Here is a 15,021-nt window from a genome sequence, read left to right on the forward strand (position 1 = left end):
AACATTTCTAAAACCCTGTTTTTGCTTTGTCATTATGGGGTATTGTGTGTAGATTGCTGAGGAATTGGAATAAGGCTGAAAAGTAACTAAATGTGGAAAAAGTCAAGGGAACTGAATACTTTCCGAAGGAACTGTATGTATAGACATGATTATCTTATTTTGCTACAGTAAATACAATGGACATCCTGAAGATGCCTGACACAATAATACAATTAAATCATATGCTACAGACAAACAGAGACTGTGGTTTACTGGGACTGCATGGAACCATCTGCCAGGGTGTGAACAGTCTTATGTTATGGCATTTCTGGGTCTGCCAGGGTGTGAACAGTCTTATGTTATGGCATTTCTGGGTCTGCGGCATGCGTTCTAAGGCTTTGTGAATTGCAGCGCGGCTAGGCTGGAGAGGAAAGAGGATATCGCTGGCACGCCGTGCAGAGAGCGGAGAAAGGGACTAATTAACATATTAATGATCCCACCTTCGTAGAGCTTCTGTCGGATAGTCAAAACACTTTGATAAGTATGCAAATGAGCACGGAACCATCTGAAGGAGAAATTAGCTGCCGGAGATGGCCGAGCGTGAACAGAGAAGGAGAGTAAGGGAGAGGGGGCAGAGAGGGGGAGGTGGAGAGAGATAGAGACAGACACAGAGAGAGAGAGAGAGAGAGAGAGAGAGAGAGAAAGGAAGATGGGCGGGAGAGAAAGGAAGAGAGAGAGAGAGTATTTGAGCAAGGCAGTCTTAGCCAGGCATGCTGATGGATTGAGCCTCTCGTTTGTTTTATTTATCTTCAATTATCCGCTGAGCAAAGCAAAGCACTGGCTGGTGGGACGGACACGTCACACTAAGAGGAGGAGTGTTTCTTTGTCTCCTCGTTGTGTGTGAGAGAGAAAGAAAGAGAAAGAAAAAGAGAGCGAAAACAGAGATGGGAAATAGTGCATGGCTATACAGCCTTCTCCATACTGTCCGTCCTCTCTCTTCTCTCTCGCTATAAAGATACATACGGTACAGAGCGCTGCTGTCTATCAACTGTGCTGACGTCCAAGATGGCGGCAAGACCTAAGCCAGAGGACCACCAGCCTCTGAGGGGGTTTAAGTAATGACCCCATCCAGACAAGGGCAAGTAATTATAACACTGGAAAGCCTTGCACGTGACCGGGATGGGAGATTTCTGTGGGAAAGCTAGTGTGTGTGTGTGTGTGTGTGTGTGTGTGTGTGTGTGTGTGTGTGTGTGTGTGTGTGTGTGTGTGTGTGTGTGTGTGCATGTGTGTGCGTGTGTGTGTGTATGCGCACACGTGCGTGACTTAGTTTAGTTCCCGATTCACCGACACAGTCATCACATTCTACAATGATTTTGAATAATTAAAATGTTAAATTAACTGGATAATGTCTTGGACGGCCATGTTTCGGCTCTGACACTGGCGATTAAAGCTTCCACTAGAACTACTAGCCTCTCTCATTCCACCAACCAGAGGACAGAGAAAACCTATGTCTTAACAGAGATGGAGTTAGAACAGGTTCAAAAGAACAGTATGCACATCCAAAACTGTCCACAGTTGCAGGGTACAACAATTCCACAAGGAAAGTTGATGAATACCCATGCAATGAATGCTTTGTTTAATCAGCAACTAGTTGGACCTCAAAGGGTTTTCATCGGGCTTAACTAAGGTTTAGCAATGATCCACCTTCCTCAACTGTTCTGAACATTTCAGCTCAAGAGGAGCTGACGGAGAGAGAACGGCTCTGCCTGTATTTAGTAAGAGACAAACACATGCTCTCTGTTTAGGAGACGAGTCTGAATGGGTCTGACGCATGTGATGTCATAAGGATTAACATAGTGTTTGTGGTGATATGGTACCCACGCTTGAGAACCACAAGTTAGTATACACGTCGGTGAAAGCCGCTGAGGGGAGGACAGCTCATAATAACGGCTGGAACGGCAGACATGGAATGGCATCAAACACTTGGAGACCATGTGTTTGATGTATTTGATACCGTTCCACTAATTCCGCTCCGGCCATTGCGACGGACCTGTCCTCCCCAATGAAGGTGTCCCCAACCTCCTGTGACACACATAATATATACACAATAGTCACAGACTTTATCTGAAAAGAGGGGATTCTACCAATTCTTTTGACAGCGTATCTAGGAGACGCCCAAAGTGTCTGGTTCCGGTTATGTAAGGCAGCAACTCCCTCTTTGTCTGACTGGGAAAGTGGGATTAGTTCACAATGAGCCTGGTATTTTAGAACAAAGGGGAAGGAATAGAACACAGGCATGTCCTTTAGAGAGGAGAGAGAGCCTTCCATTTTGAGTGCTTGTTTATGAATAGCTTTATGGAGAGCTTATGCACTAGAAAACATGATTAGCATATCCCACTGTACATATGCAATTGACAAAGGGATGGGAATACATATTAGTGCAGTAACCTGCCCATCAAACCTGGCTGAGGGGAAACAATTATGGTAGGCTATCGGAATGCGTTTCAATAAAGGATATACCAGTAAAAAAAAATGGAAATCATTAGTGTACAGTAAAAGTGGAAAGAATGGTTAATCCGTTACTGAAATAAGACCAAAAGGAGATCGTTTTACCTTCGATGTCTTGCATATTTGCCGCTGACATGTCCACTTCCATCACAGCCTTGAGTAGGACAGCTGTGATGAAACAGAAGAACACACTGAGTATGCACGTAACTCACCATTCTCCACACTGAGTATAGACATAACTCACCATTCTCCACATTGAGTATGCACACAGCTCACCATTCTCCACACCGAGTATGCACGCATCTCCCCATTTTCCACACGGAGTATGCACACAGCTCACCATTCTCTACACCGAGTATGCACACAGCTCACCATTCTCCACACCGACTATGCACACATCTCCCCATTCTCCACACGGAGTATGCACATAACTCACAATTATCCACTCTTCCATTGTTCCATCTGTCCATCCATCTACTATTAATATGCTGTTCAGTTTCTGTTTTCTTCTCCACACTTTTATTGGATGTTCCGCCTCCTTTGAAATCATATAACATTTCTACCTTTACTCTACACACAATGCACTCTTATTGTACTCCGATATGTACAGTATGCACTGTCATTTTAGCCTAATCCTCATCATAACCATCATAACCCTCTCCAGTATCACAGTGGCATATCTGCCCAGACCAGACCAGACAGAACCGTCACGGAAAGTCAAGCGTATTTGCCCTGATGACTATCCGCTCTCTGGGGAGCAACGCCATCGAGCGGCATTATCGGCATTATGGACGCCTCGGCCTGGAGATAGGCTGGCCATCGATCCGCTGACTAATTGCTATCTGCAGGCAGCGGTGGAGAAAGGAAAGAGAGAGAGAGCAGAGAGAGGGAGAGAGAGAGAGAGAGAGAGAGAGAGAGAGAGAGAGAGAGAGAGAGAGAGAGAGAGAGAGAGAGAGAGAGAGAGAGAGAGAGAGAGAGAGAGAGAGAGAGAGAGAGAGAGAGAGAGAGAGAGAGAGAGAGAGAGAGAGAGAGAGAGAGAGAGAGAGAGAGAGAGAGAAAAGAGAAAGAAAGAAAGAAAGAAGAAAAGAGGGGGAAGAGAGAGGTAGAGATGGGGAGCCACACTGTCTGTGGAAATCAGAAAGCAATACTGTATGTGTCCAGGTGGGATATTATTTATTGATAGGTGGGTCCAGAATGTTATGTCTCAAAAAAACTTATCCCAGCCTGTAAAGGACTTAATTAAACCCATGGATGAAAGTATAAAAGTATCTTTGAACCAGGATTAAATGTCCAAATAAAATACATGAGAACTCTTAATGGATAACTGGAGCACCCCCTCTAGCACCAGGGTCAGCTCACTCTCAAATGTTGTTTTTTTGCTATCCTTGTAAGCTTGCCACATACACACTATATGATACATTTATTAAACATAAGAATGAGTGTTAGTTTTTGTCACAACCCGGCTCGTGGGAAGTGACAAAGAGCTCTTATAGGACCAGGGCACAAATTATAATATAATAATAATCATTCATTTTACTCTTTATTTAGCCATCTTACATATAAAACTTTATTTACTCATCGAAAATTATGAATAACTCACCACAGGTTAATGAGAAGGGTGTGCTTGAAAGTATGCACAGAACTGCAATGTTGAGTTGTATTGGAGAGAGTCTCAGTCTTAAATCATTTTCCACACACAGTCTGTGCCTGTATTTATTTTTCACGCGAGTGAGGGCAGAGAATCCACTCTCATATAGGTACGTGGTTTCAAATGGCATCGGTGTCTTAACAGTGTGATTTGCCAAGGCAGGATACTCTGAGTGCAGCCCTATCCAGAAATATGTCAGTGGCTTCTGATTCAATTAAATTTTCACAGAACCGCTTGTTGCCCTTTCGATGAGACTCTCTTGTTCAGATATCGGTAAGTGGACTGGAGACAGGGCATCAAAGGGATAACGAATCCAGTTGATTGTGTCATCCGTTTCGGGAAAGTACCTGCGTAATTGTGCACCAAACTCACTCAGGTGCTTCGCTACTTCACATTTGACATTGTCTGTAAGCTTGAATTTGTTTGCACACAAAAAAAATCATACAACGACGGAAATACCTGTGTGTTGTCTTTGTTATTAATGCAGACAGAGAAGAGCACCAACTTCTTAATCATAGCCTCAATTTTGTCCCGCACATTGAATATAGTTGCGGAGAGTCCCTGTAATCCTAGATTCAGATCATTCAGGCGAGGAAAGAAAATCACCCAGATAGGCCAGTCGTGTGAGAAAGTCATTGTCATGCAAGCGGTCAGACAAGTGAAAATGACAGTAAAGAAAACTTTACGCTCGTTACCACTCCACTATGTCACCCTGTCATGGCATATGCGCCATCTGTACAGATAAACACATCATGACCACCAATGTCCATTTGATGTCACAAAGCTGTCCAGTACTTTAAAAATACCCTCTCCTGTTGTCCTGGTTTGCAGAAGAGGATGTCTTCTTTAATTGACCCCCCCCCCCCCCCATAAATGTATCGGACATACTGTATACCAGAAGGTATGCCAGGCCAGATAGGCCAGTATGCCATCATCCAGATAGGCCAGTATGCCATCACCCAGATAGGCCAGTATGCCATCACCCAGATAGGCCAGTATGCCATCACCCAGATAGGCCAGTCGTGTGAGAAAGTCATGCATAGAATTCACTGGCTTGTATGCTGTGAAACAGTGCTATTTGATGAAGTCATTGTCTGTATAGTTTTTGGGCCTTTCCCCTCAGCATTGTCCCAGCCATGCTGAGGGAAAAGCAATCTATTGTCCTAGCAGGAAGAATGAAGTCCTCCACAATAGTATGGGGCTTGCTGTCCTAGCCACTCGGTAGCTCACCATATAAGATGCTTCTAGCCCCTTCTTATTAATGGTATCTGTTGCTTTTATACATGTCTTGCTACTTGAAAGTTGTCTTAAATCTCACTCAAAAAACTCCATGTGGCTTATTTTTCAAATGGGTATTTTTTGTTTCAAAATATCTGCGCAAGAGTGAAGGTTTCAGCGAGTTGTGAGATAGTACTTTTGCACATATAACACACTGTGGCTGAGGAAAGGCACTAGTCCCAATATAAGTGAACCCCAAATCAATGTAGTCCTCATATTTGGCCTCTTCGATGGTCCAACGTCCCTGTCTGTTATTCAGTGCTTTCCCTGTTAAGGGGGCAGTAGATCTTCGGCTGCATCAGATTCACAACTGTTAGTGTCCATGCTAGCTGGGCTAACAACAAATGTAGAATTACTGATGCTAGCATTGGATGTGCTCGTGGAAGCAGAACAACTTGTGTCGTGGACGGGTGCAGGTAGAGCTGGTATGTGTCTTTATGAACACGGGCCTTACTTTTTTTTAACCATTTATCAATTTTCGAGCAAAAGGAATGAGCAGCAGCTTCGTGTGGCTACATACGGGCCATTAGTGGAATTCCCGCGAGAGGGAAACGTTTAATGTAAGGCTACCTGTATTTGGCTACCTGTATTTGACTACCTGCATTTGACTACCTGTATTTGGCTACCTGTATTTGGCTACCTGTATTTGACTACCTGCATTTGACTACCTGTATTTGACTACCTGTATTTGACTACCTGTATGTGACTACCTGTATTTGGCTACCTGTATTTGACTACCTGTATTTGACTACCTGTATTTGACTACCTGTATTTGGCTACCTGTTTTTGGCTACCTGTATTTGACTACCTGTATTTGACTACCTGCATTTGACTACCTGTATTTGACTACCTGTATTTGACATTCGCTGAACACTAGATGGTTTAATTTTATTTTTGGAAGTGAATCAAGGCTTACTGAGGTGAGAAAAAAACCTCACCCAAGTGTATAACCCTGTTGGAAAATATAAATGGACTGTTTGAAAATGTGAATCACATTTTTATTTGGCGTACACCCGACAGTATTGCTCGTACCCCTGGGCGTCTAGTACATGCAATTCAATGAACTTAGTTAGCAAGGACAACACACAAGGGTCAATTCAGGATCATCTTATGCCCACTGTACTGACATGTCTAACCACCTGTCAGTACAGGCTAACGATGGAGTTTGCAGTGGGTTTTAATAAGTTAGATTTGATCAAAGAGAACTTCGATTTTAATTATTTACTGGCAATCGGGTTTGTCAGGATAGATAGAGGAAAAAAAATGGAGAAACGGGATAGCGAGACAGAAAGGAAGAGAGTTAGAGAGAAAAGAGCGAGAGAGCGACTGGTACAGATGAAGTGAGATACAGAGTGAATAAGGGAGAGAAAGTGAGAGATGAGAATAAAAGAGAGAGGAAGTAGCATGCAGAGTAAATGGCGTCGCCCTCCTGTCTGAAGAGGTGATTGTAGTGCTCGTCTCTCGCTGCACACTGAGAGGCTGGGAGTACTCCACAGCCATTATCGGCCCTCGTGGCCTTTCATCTCTCAGCCTCTCCCTCCCCCTCTCTACCTCCCTCCCTCTTTCACTCACACACATGGGGGTTAGCTGGAAAGGCAGGGGAACAGGGACAATGTTTAACAGTAATACTGACCTGAACAGCTCTGGTATCGCTGGTTCCACAGGCACTGAGAAATACAGGCAGAGAGAGAGAGAAAGGGATGGGGAAAGAGGGAGGGGAGAGAGAGAGAGGGAAGAGAGAGAGAGATGAGTGAGAGGGGCAAGAGGGACAGGGAAAGAAGGAGGGGAGAGAGAGGGGAGAGCAAGAGAGGAGAGAGAGGGGAGAGACAGGAGAGAGAGGGATGTGGAAAGAGGGAGGGGAGAGAGAGAGGGAAGAGAGAGGGAGGGTAGAGAGGGAGGGGAGAGAGAGAGGGAGAGAGAGAGGAGAGGGGGAGGGGAGAGAGAGAGGGGAGAGAGAGGAGTAAGAGAGGGAAGGCAGAGAGGGATGGGGAGAAAATAATGAGTGAGGGGATGCGAAAGAAAAAGAGTAATCCCTATATCTTAAAAGCATGCTTTCATCAAGGTTAAAAACAGTGACAACCATATTCAATGGAGCAACCATATTCAATGGAGGCAGGCACAATAACACAATGTAATTGGCTGGATAGACTGCCTGGAGAATTGTGAATTCAAGAGTGTCTCATATAGGATGGCTTGTGAGGTGAGAGACAGTGTGAAGAGAAGAGTGAAGCAGTGAGTGAGAGAGCTGTGTGTGTGTGTGTATTTGTGTGTGTTTGTGTGTGTATTTGTGTGTGTTTGTGTGTATGTGTGTGCTTGTGGGTTGGGGTAAGGTCACCCTGAATGGCGCCTGCAGTGATTTGAGGAGAGTGCAGACGCACCTCGGATACCTTTTGAGCGTGTGCGATGGCGCTTCTCGTCTGCATTCACCTCCATCTGCAGAGGAGACACAAACAGATAGTCAGAGATAGAAGCCCTGCCAGGGCCTGTGTCAAGAGAAGAGTGGCTTTGGTGGCCCGGCACCTGGGTCTGTCTGTCTGTCTGTCTGTCCGCCCGCCCGCCCGTCGGTTCACCAGTCTGCCCGCCCGCCCGTCGGTTCACCAGTCTGCCCGCCCGCCCGCCCGTCGGTCCACCAGTCTGCCCGCCCGCCCGCCCGTCGATCCACCAGTCTGTCACTCTCTCTTATGAACACACACTGAGACACCTACACCCCAATTTATCCCGACAGTAATTGCCTGGTACCAAAGCTTCACTGTTTCTGACACTGTGAAATTGCATTTATTCTCTCTTTAAAAGGATTAAGAAATGTAGATTTTGCCAGGTGCTACTGTCACCCAAACCTTTCCTTCATGGTGCTTTGAAATATGTATGCAAATGTACTGTGAAAACAAATGCATAATTGCATTGGTTCTTCTTCTGGTCCATATTTGTGTACGGATTATGATATTTCATCGTTCGCCAAACACAGTCACACTTCTCCATTAAAGGGCACCTATACTACTTTCTACCTAAAAGGTGTCATCTTTGCTGTTTACCACTTGGCACATTCCTCAAACAAAGTCATATATATATATAGAGTCTAATTATAATCCCTACCATATTCCGCTAGACCACATTATTCACTGTGTACACAATGTTCTGCATGCCTCTCAAATCAATGTCTCATCTGTAAATCCTCTTTTTAATCTCACAGATATCACATCACTCCCACTCCACAATGTCTCCCACACTAAAGCCATCATCTCACAGTAACAGTGGATCCCGACTGGTCAGAGGAGAATTAACCGTTGATGAGTTGAAAGAAGGGGCGCATTCTGTTATTCCCAGATGTTACTGAAGATATGAACGCTCGCTGAGTTGTGGACTATCACAGGCTAGCCGAGTTTGGATGTCTCTTTAATGCTCCATGATTTATTAAAGTGCCACTGAAGCCTTCAGTCCTAATGGTGGAAGCCGTCGTGTTTTTTTTTAATGCTGGCCATAAATGTTTCAAACAGGGAAAATAAAATGATCAAAGCCAACGGTACCTAGTAAATCTTATTAGTGTGAACGGCGGGGTGTTTTTTTGGGGGGTGGGGGTGGGGGGTGGGGGTGGAGGAGGAGAGCCTGAAATTATATTTCTGTGGAGCGGCGCAGGGGTTTCCATGGTAATAAGAGGAAATCCTACCTCAGGGGAAAATAACAAGAAGTTATCAATCCGTGTGGCCCAACTCACCACACTCTATTTACGGTGACATTTGGCTCATGAGAGACAGACAGAGCAAAGGAGCAAATGTGAGGGACAATGAATGAACTGCATGACAGAAACTCAATTAGTCGTCACCTGCTGAGACTAGCCAGGCTCAACATGATAATGCTGTGCTTTGCACTGGTGTTTTTCAACAACCATATGGGAAGCACTCAACACCTGACCGCAACAGTGCTACACTTTATGTCAGAAAACACAACGTGAGCTATTTCCTCCTGGCTATGGTGAGTGAGGGAGTTCCACAGACAAACACACAACACACACACACACACACACACACACACAAAACTGTGCCTATCTACAACTGTCAGATTCTCTCTAAGGGCTTCTCTCAGCCGACATGACAACAACAACAACTGCATCTCTGTCGCCGCAACTTCCTCCATCAAGGCCCCTTGTGAGACCGGTGCCCAGGTCCCTGAAAGCCTGTCTGAGACTCGTCCGCCCCTCTGGGTGTTAAGAGCCCTCCTCACTCTCCCCACCCTCCTCACACTCCACACCCTCCTCACCCTCCTCATCCTCCACACCCGCCCGTTTCTTTACACAAATGTCACAGATGTAATAGCTTGTGGAGCTTGCAGTAATGGAAAGATAAGGAAGATCTGTTTCCCCTATGTTCATACCGTTTTACCGTATTTATACTGTATATTGCAGATTAGAGGCGGAATAACTCTCATTCGTGCCCTTTCTGTGTCGCCTGTGTGTGCGTATGTGTGTGTGCGTGTGTGTGCGTATGTGTGTGCGTGTGTGTGTGCGTGTGCATGTGCGTGTGTGTGTGTGTGTGTGTGCGTGTGTGTGTGCATGTGGTGGGGGCTGGGACCACAATTCACATCGTTATCGGTTTTCCTTTGTTTCACCTTGAAGTTTTGGGAGAATATGTCTCAGGCATACAGTGCTACCCCCCCCCCCCCCCCCCCCACACACACACACACACACACACCTCTCCACCACCCCACTCTTCAGCCTGCGTTGGTATTCCTTCAGTGAGTCATTGGGGAGGCTTCCAAAAACCACACTTGCATGATCAAATTTCACTGCAACTAGGTATTTACGCCATCATCACCCAGTGACAGTAAACATGCAAGCTCGCTAAAATAAGTGCATCTGAATAGTTGTGAATGACCAGGCTGATAGCATTGAGTGAGTGCCAGAGATAGAGAGGGAGATAGAGAGGGAGAGGGGGAGATAAGGATGGAAATCTGCTATCAACATTTTCTCCAGTGAGTGTTGTTCTTGTAGGTAGGTAGCTATCACTCTGAGACAAGCTTGTGGAAAGGTTTGGGTGTGACAGAGTTTTGTATCTTTACTTTGAATGGTTGGCATTGAGTACGACAGAGGCTCTACATCTTAAAACAGGGTTATGAGATTATCAAGATGTACCGTATCATTATAACTGAAACGGTTGTTGTAACTGTACCTGAAATGGTTTGGGGTGAGATTGTTCTTTGGTCCAGATCTCTGCTTCCTCCGTTGCCCACAACAGTAGACGTTTGACTGGAGAGAAAGGGATCACCACTCTTTCAAGTTCATTTTCTGCAAAGAATTTAAAAAACAATATCCATACTTTGGAATTCAAATCTCCATGCAAATCATAATTACCCAGGCTGTATGATAGCTTTTGGCTTGAGTTTCCTTCCTTTGAGAAGGAAGCCGATGATAGACTCATGAATAGTCACATAGTATAACATGTATGCTATATAGTGAATGTGATTTCCTCCCTCCCGATAGCTGCTTGTCATTTTATGAAATAGACTTGGCAAGGCGGTAATTAGCTAGATCTATCATATTCTGCAGGAAGTGGGAAAAAATATAGCTAATGATCCATGCTACCCTCCATGATTTCTCTTCAACTCTGCCGTCCTATGAATTGAAACGAGACAAAGATAGCGGGGGAGAGAGAGAGAGAGAGAGAGAGAGAGAGAGAGAGAGAGAGAGAGAGAGAGAGAGAGAGAGAGAGAGAGAGAGAGAGAGAGAGAGAGAGAGAGAGAGAGAGAGAGAGAGAGAGAGAGAGAAAGAAAGAAAGAAAGAAAGAGAGAGAGAGAGAGAGAGAGAGAGAGAGAGAGAGAGAGAGAGAGAGAGAGAGAGAGAGAGAGAGAGAGAAAGGGAGGAAGATGGGTGGGAAAGAAAGGAAGAGAGAGGGGGAGAGAGAGAGTATTTGAGCAAGGCAGGGATCGAGAGAGAGAGAGAGAGAGAGAGAGAGAGAGAGAGAGAGAGGGAAAGAGAGGGAGGGATTGAGAGAGAGAGAGAGAGAGAGAGAGAGAGAGAGGGAAAGAGGGAGGGATCGAGAGAGAGAGGAGAGAGAGAGAGAGAGAGAGAGAGAGAGAGAGAGAGAGAGAGAGAGAGAGAGGAAGGGGTGTTGGGTGGACAAAACATGCTTGGCAGCTCCAAGGAGGTTCAACCACTGCTGATGTAAAACAGTCCAGATATAAGAGGCCTATTTATTTCCCCTACCTCTCAAAACACAGACGCCCAGGGACAAACAAAGAGCAAGAGACCAAACGCAGAGCAAGATGCATGGTGAACACAGAGGATGCACAGTGAGAGAAAGTGAGAGAGAGAACGAGGGCCATTTTAGGTATTTTGGCAGTGACGCCAGGTCACAACATTTCCCTCCATTGCTTCCCACACAAATGGACACAGTCTACTTTTCCAGTTCATCAAATTTCCTGCGTCTGGGACCTAGAATTGGTATTGTGTAGCCTAGGCCTATGCTTTGCCAATGCAGATATAGAAAGAGTAACAGAGAGCAAGCTACAGTATGGCGAACTTAGCAAATGGGGCATTTGTGGTAAGTACATGGAAGCCGCCATATTTTTGCACGCCCAACATTGTTTGCTAAGTTAACTATGCTATCGCTACTAGGCTACAATCAAACACTATGCTTTATAACCATGTAAAGACCACAAATGGTCTATACTCTGATGTGTGTTTATAGGTGTTTTGCCCAATGTTTAAAGCGCTTAGGCTTCTATCCTCAAGTCAAGATAATACTGCTATTGGCCAACTGTTTATTATTTTTGCAAGTTATTATTTTTGTCAATGAATGCAAGTATTTTTCTAAAGCCATTTTTACAATTTGTACACTTGTAAATGCAACTCCTACTCAAGTGTTGCTGCTTCACACCGTCTAAATAGGCTGCCGGGCCCTCTATCTTAACAGGCAGAGGTAGGCATGTATAAATTCCCTCTCTCCCTCCCTCTCTTCCCTTCTTCACCCCCCACCCCTCCCTCTCTCCATCCCTCCCTGTCTCTGTGTCTGTCCTGTATGTAGGCATGTATAAATTCCCTCTCTCCCTCCCTCTCTTCCCTTCTTCACCCCCCACCCCTCCCCTCTCCCCATCCCTCCCTGTCTCTGTGTCTGTCCTGTATGTAGGCATGTTAATTGGAGGAGTGTCCAGGAGACAGCAGAGGAGGTGTTCATGATGCAGCAGTGATGAGTAGCCAGTCACAGCCAGAGCTGCAGTCACAGACAGGACCACTTCTCTACATTAAAGCTTACAATCGCCAGCTGTGCAACACAATATGTTGCTGGGAATACTGCTAGGGAGATAGGGGCGTCACGGGGTGTGTGCGTTTTCATGTAGTGGGTTTTCACAGTTTTCCTTTGAACCACTGGGGGTTCTCATTCTGTTTCCTGCTCTCTTCCTATCTCATCCTCTCTCTTCCTCTCTCTCTTCTCTGTCTCCTTTTGTAGTTGAAAAATAACAAAAGCCCTAAAGCGTATGCCCAAAAGACTTCTCTCCGCTTCCCTGGGAAGGGGACATCTACTGTCAGCGTTCAGCCCTGGTTTCAGAGTTACATCCCCTCCTACAAAAAAAGAACAAGAAAAAGTTCCTTCCTCCCGTAAACCTTTACTTTTCCCTCAACTCAGAGTCTCCCTCTCTTCTTTTCTCTCTCCTCTCTCCCTTCTCTCTACACACTCACCCTTCTCCTCCCTGTCCCCCAGTTCTCTAATCAGACACTGAGTGCCGCTGGCCCTGCTCTCTGATTGGTCTGATTAAGGCCTTGATTTGGGACAGAAGATGAAATCAGAGCCCTGACGTGTCGTGTTGTAGCTTCCCACATCCCAATGCCTTGGCCTACTTCTCTCTACGGGGTCGTGTGTGTGTGTTTAAGTAATCCATTCCTACAGCAGAGATGAAATTCATTATGGTTAGTGTGGCTACTCTTTCAGCACCAAGGACAGTGACAGAGTGACCTCAGCAAGGCAGTAGCAGCGCTGACTACAGCCCAGACAGACAGGCTGGGCTGTAGCCATTCATTACAAATCAAAACACAAACACACATATATGCATTAACGCAGCACACACACACTTTTTGGAGTGAGTCATGGTGTGTTTGTGTAATTGTTGTTATTTCATAACCCATAGAGGTGGGGGGAGGGTGGACTTAGCCCTTTTCAAAAGTGATATTTATCAGAGCCAGGGTATATGGCCTGTAAATAGCAGTTGTGTATTGCCTGATATGTGGTGCCTGTAAAAAACATTTGCAATAAAATTCCACAGCAGAGAGATAGGCTCAGGGAGACTGTGCACGAGACACACACACAGGCACACACATACACACAGGCACACGCGTACACACAGGCACACGCGTACACACAGGCACACACGTACACACAGGCACACACGTACACACAGGCAAACACGTACACACAGGCACAAGCGTACACACATTACACACACGTACACACATTACACACACGCAAGCCTAAAATAGCCTTCAGTTTTTAAGAGTGACTGGGGCTGCCTGACCTACATTTTGTGGAATGTGTGTACGCAGCACAGAGGAGGAGAGGAGCTCTATCTAAATATTCTTTGTCATTTCTCTCTCTCCTCTATCTCTCTCTCCCTCTCTCTTTCCCTCTCCTTTCTCTGATTTTCATGCCTTTAGTCTTTTACACACACACACACACACACACACACACACACACACACACACACACACACACACACACACACACACACACACACACACACACACACACACACACACACACACACACACACACACACACACACACACACACACACACACACACACACACACACACACACACACACACACACACACACACACACACACACACACACACACACACACACACACACACACACACACACACACATACACACACACACACACACACAGAGAAATGCCTTGGCACTCAGAGCTTTATAAGCAGGTCTCTTTAAAACACAATGGCCATTTGGAAGGCACAGCCAGTCTGGGGAGGCAAGGTGGTCATTGACCTGTCATGATGCAGGCTGTGATGCCATTACTCATTTATGTAATCTCCACACTGTCATGGAGGTGTGAGGTCTTGGGGGAGGCTGGGGGAAGAAGGGTAAGGTAGCAGTCCAGCAGAAGAAGAGGGAATCATCAGAAGGTTAGGGACAGGGGGAGAGGGCAGAAAGGAGGCAGGGGGCGACAGGGTTAGATGGGGTAGACAGAAGCAAGAACGTGGGAGAAAGCCATGGGAATGCAAACTACTGTACATCGGATTCAGTCTTTTACAGTTGTCACATGTCACACTGTGCGATGATACCAAATTAAAATCTTGACATCAACCTGGACAGACTGTATGATTTGCTTCAATTCTGTCGTCACATGCTGCGATTGGTTTGAGAGGCTAAATCAGCCGAGGTAGGCTGCATCAACTGCGGCGGTGTATAAGATCTGCGCGTGTGCCAGCACCAGCATCGCAAACCTCTCTACGCTTATGCGTGAGTGAAGTGAATCAAACAGTCTTCCCCAAAATAACATGGTTGCTGTGGTAAAACGTTCATTTTAATTGGTCAGGGTGTGACATGGGTGATGTATGTGTTTTTTCTTGTCTAGGGGTTTTGTATGTTTATGGGGC

At 45.6% G+C, this 15,021-nt stretch overlaps 1 protein-coding gene across 1 annotated transcript in view; it reads right to left on the reverse strand.

Moving 5' to 3' along the window:
- The window catches only part of LOC139383547 (myelin transcription factor 1-like protein), a 130,878-nt gene that overhangs the window by 78,610 nt on the left and 37,247 nt on the right, over positions 1 to 15,021 (reverse strand). Inside the window, exons 2-5 of the mRNA XM_071128124.1 lie at positions 10,576 to 10,691; positions 7,801 to 7,846; positions 7,047 to 7,080; positions 2,593 to 2,655 (exon numbers count right to left, since the gene is read on the reverse strand). Coding sequence (XP_070984225.1) covers positions 2,593 to 2,655; positions 7,047 to 7,080; positions 7,801 to 7,846 — 143 coding nt within the window. The 5' untranslated portion in view covers positions 10,576 to 10,691. The remainder of the gene's footprint in view (positions 1 to 2,592; positions 2,656 to 7,046; positions 7,081 to 7,800; positions 7,847 to 10,575; positions 10,692 to 15,021) is intronic.

Source organism: Oncorhynchus clarkii, chromosome 25, assembly GCF_045791955.1.
Source record: "Oncorhynchus clarkii lewisi isolate Uvic-CL-2024 chromosome 25, UVic_Ocla_1.0, whole genome shotgun sequence".
NCBI lineage: Eukaryota > Metazoa > Chordata > Actinopteri > Salmoniformes > Salmonidae > Oncorhynchus > Oncorhynchus clarkii.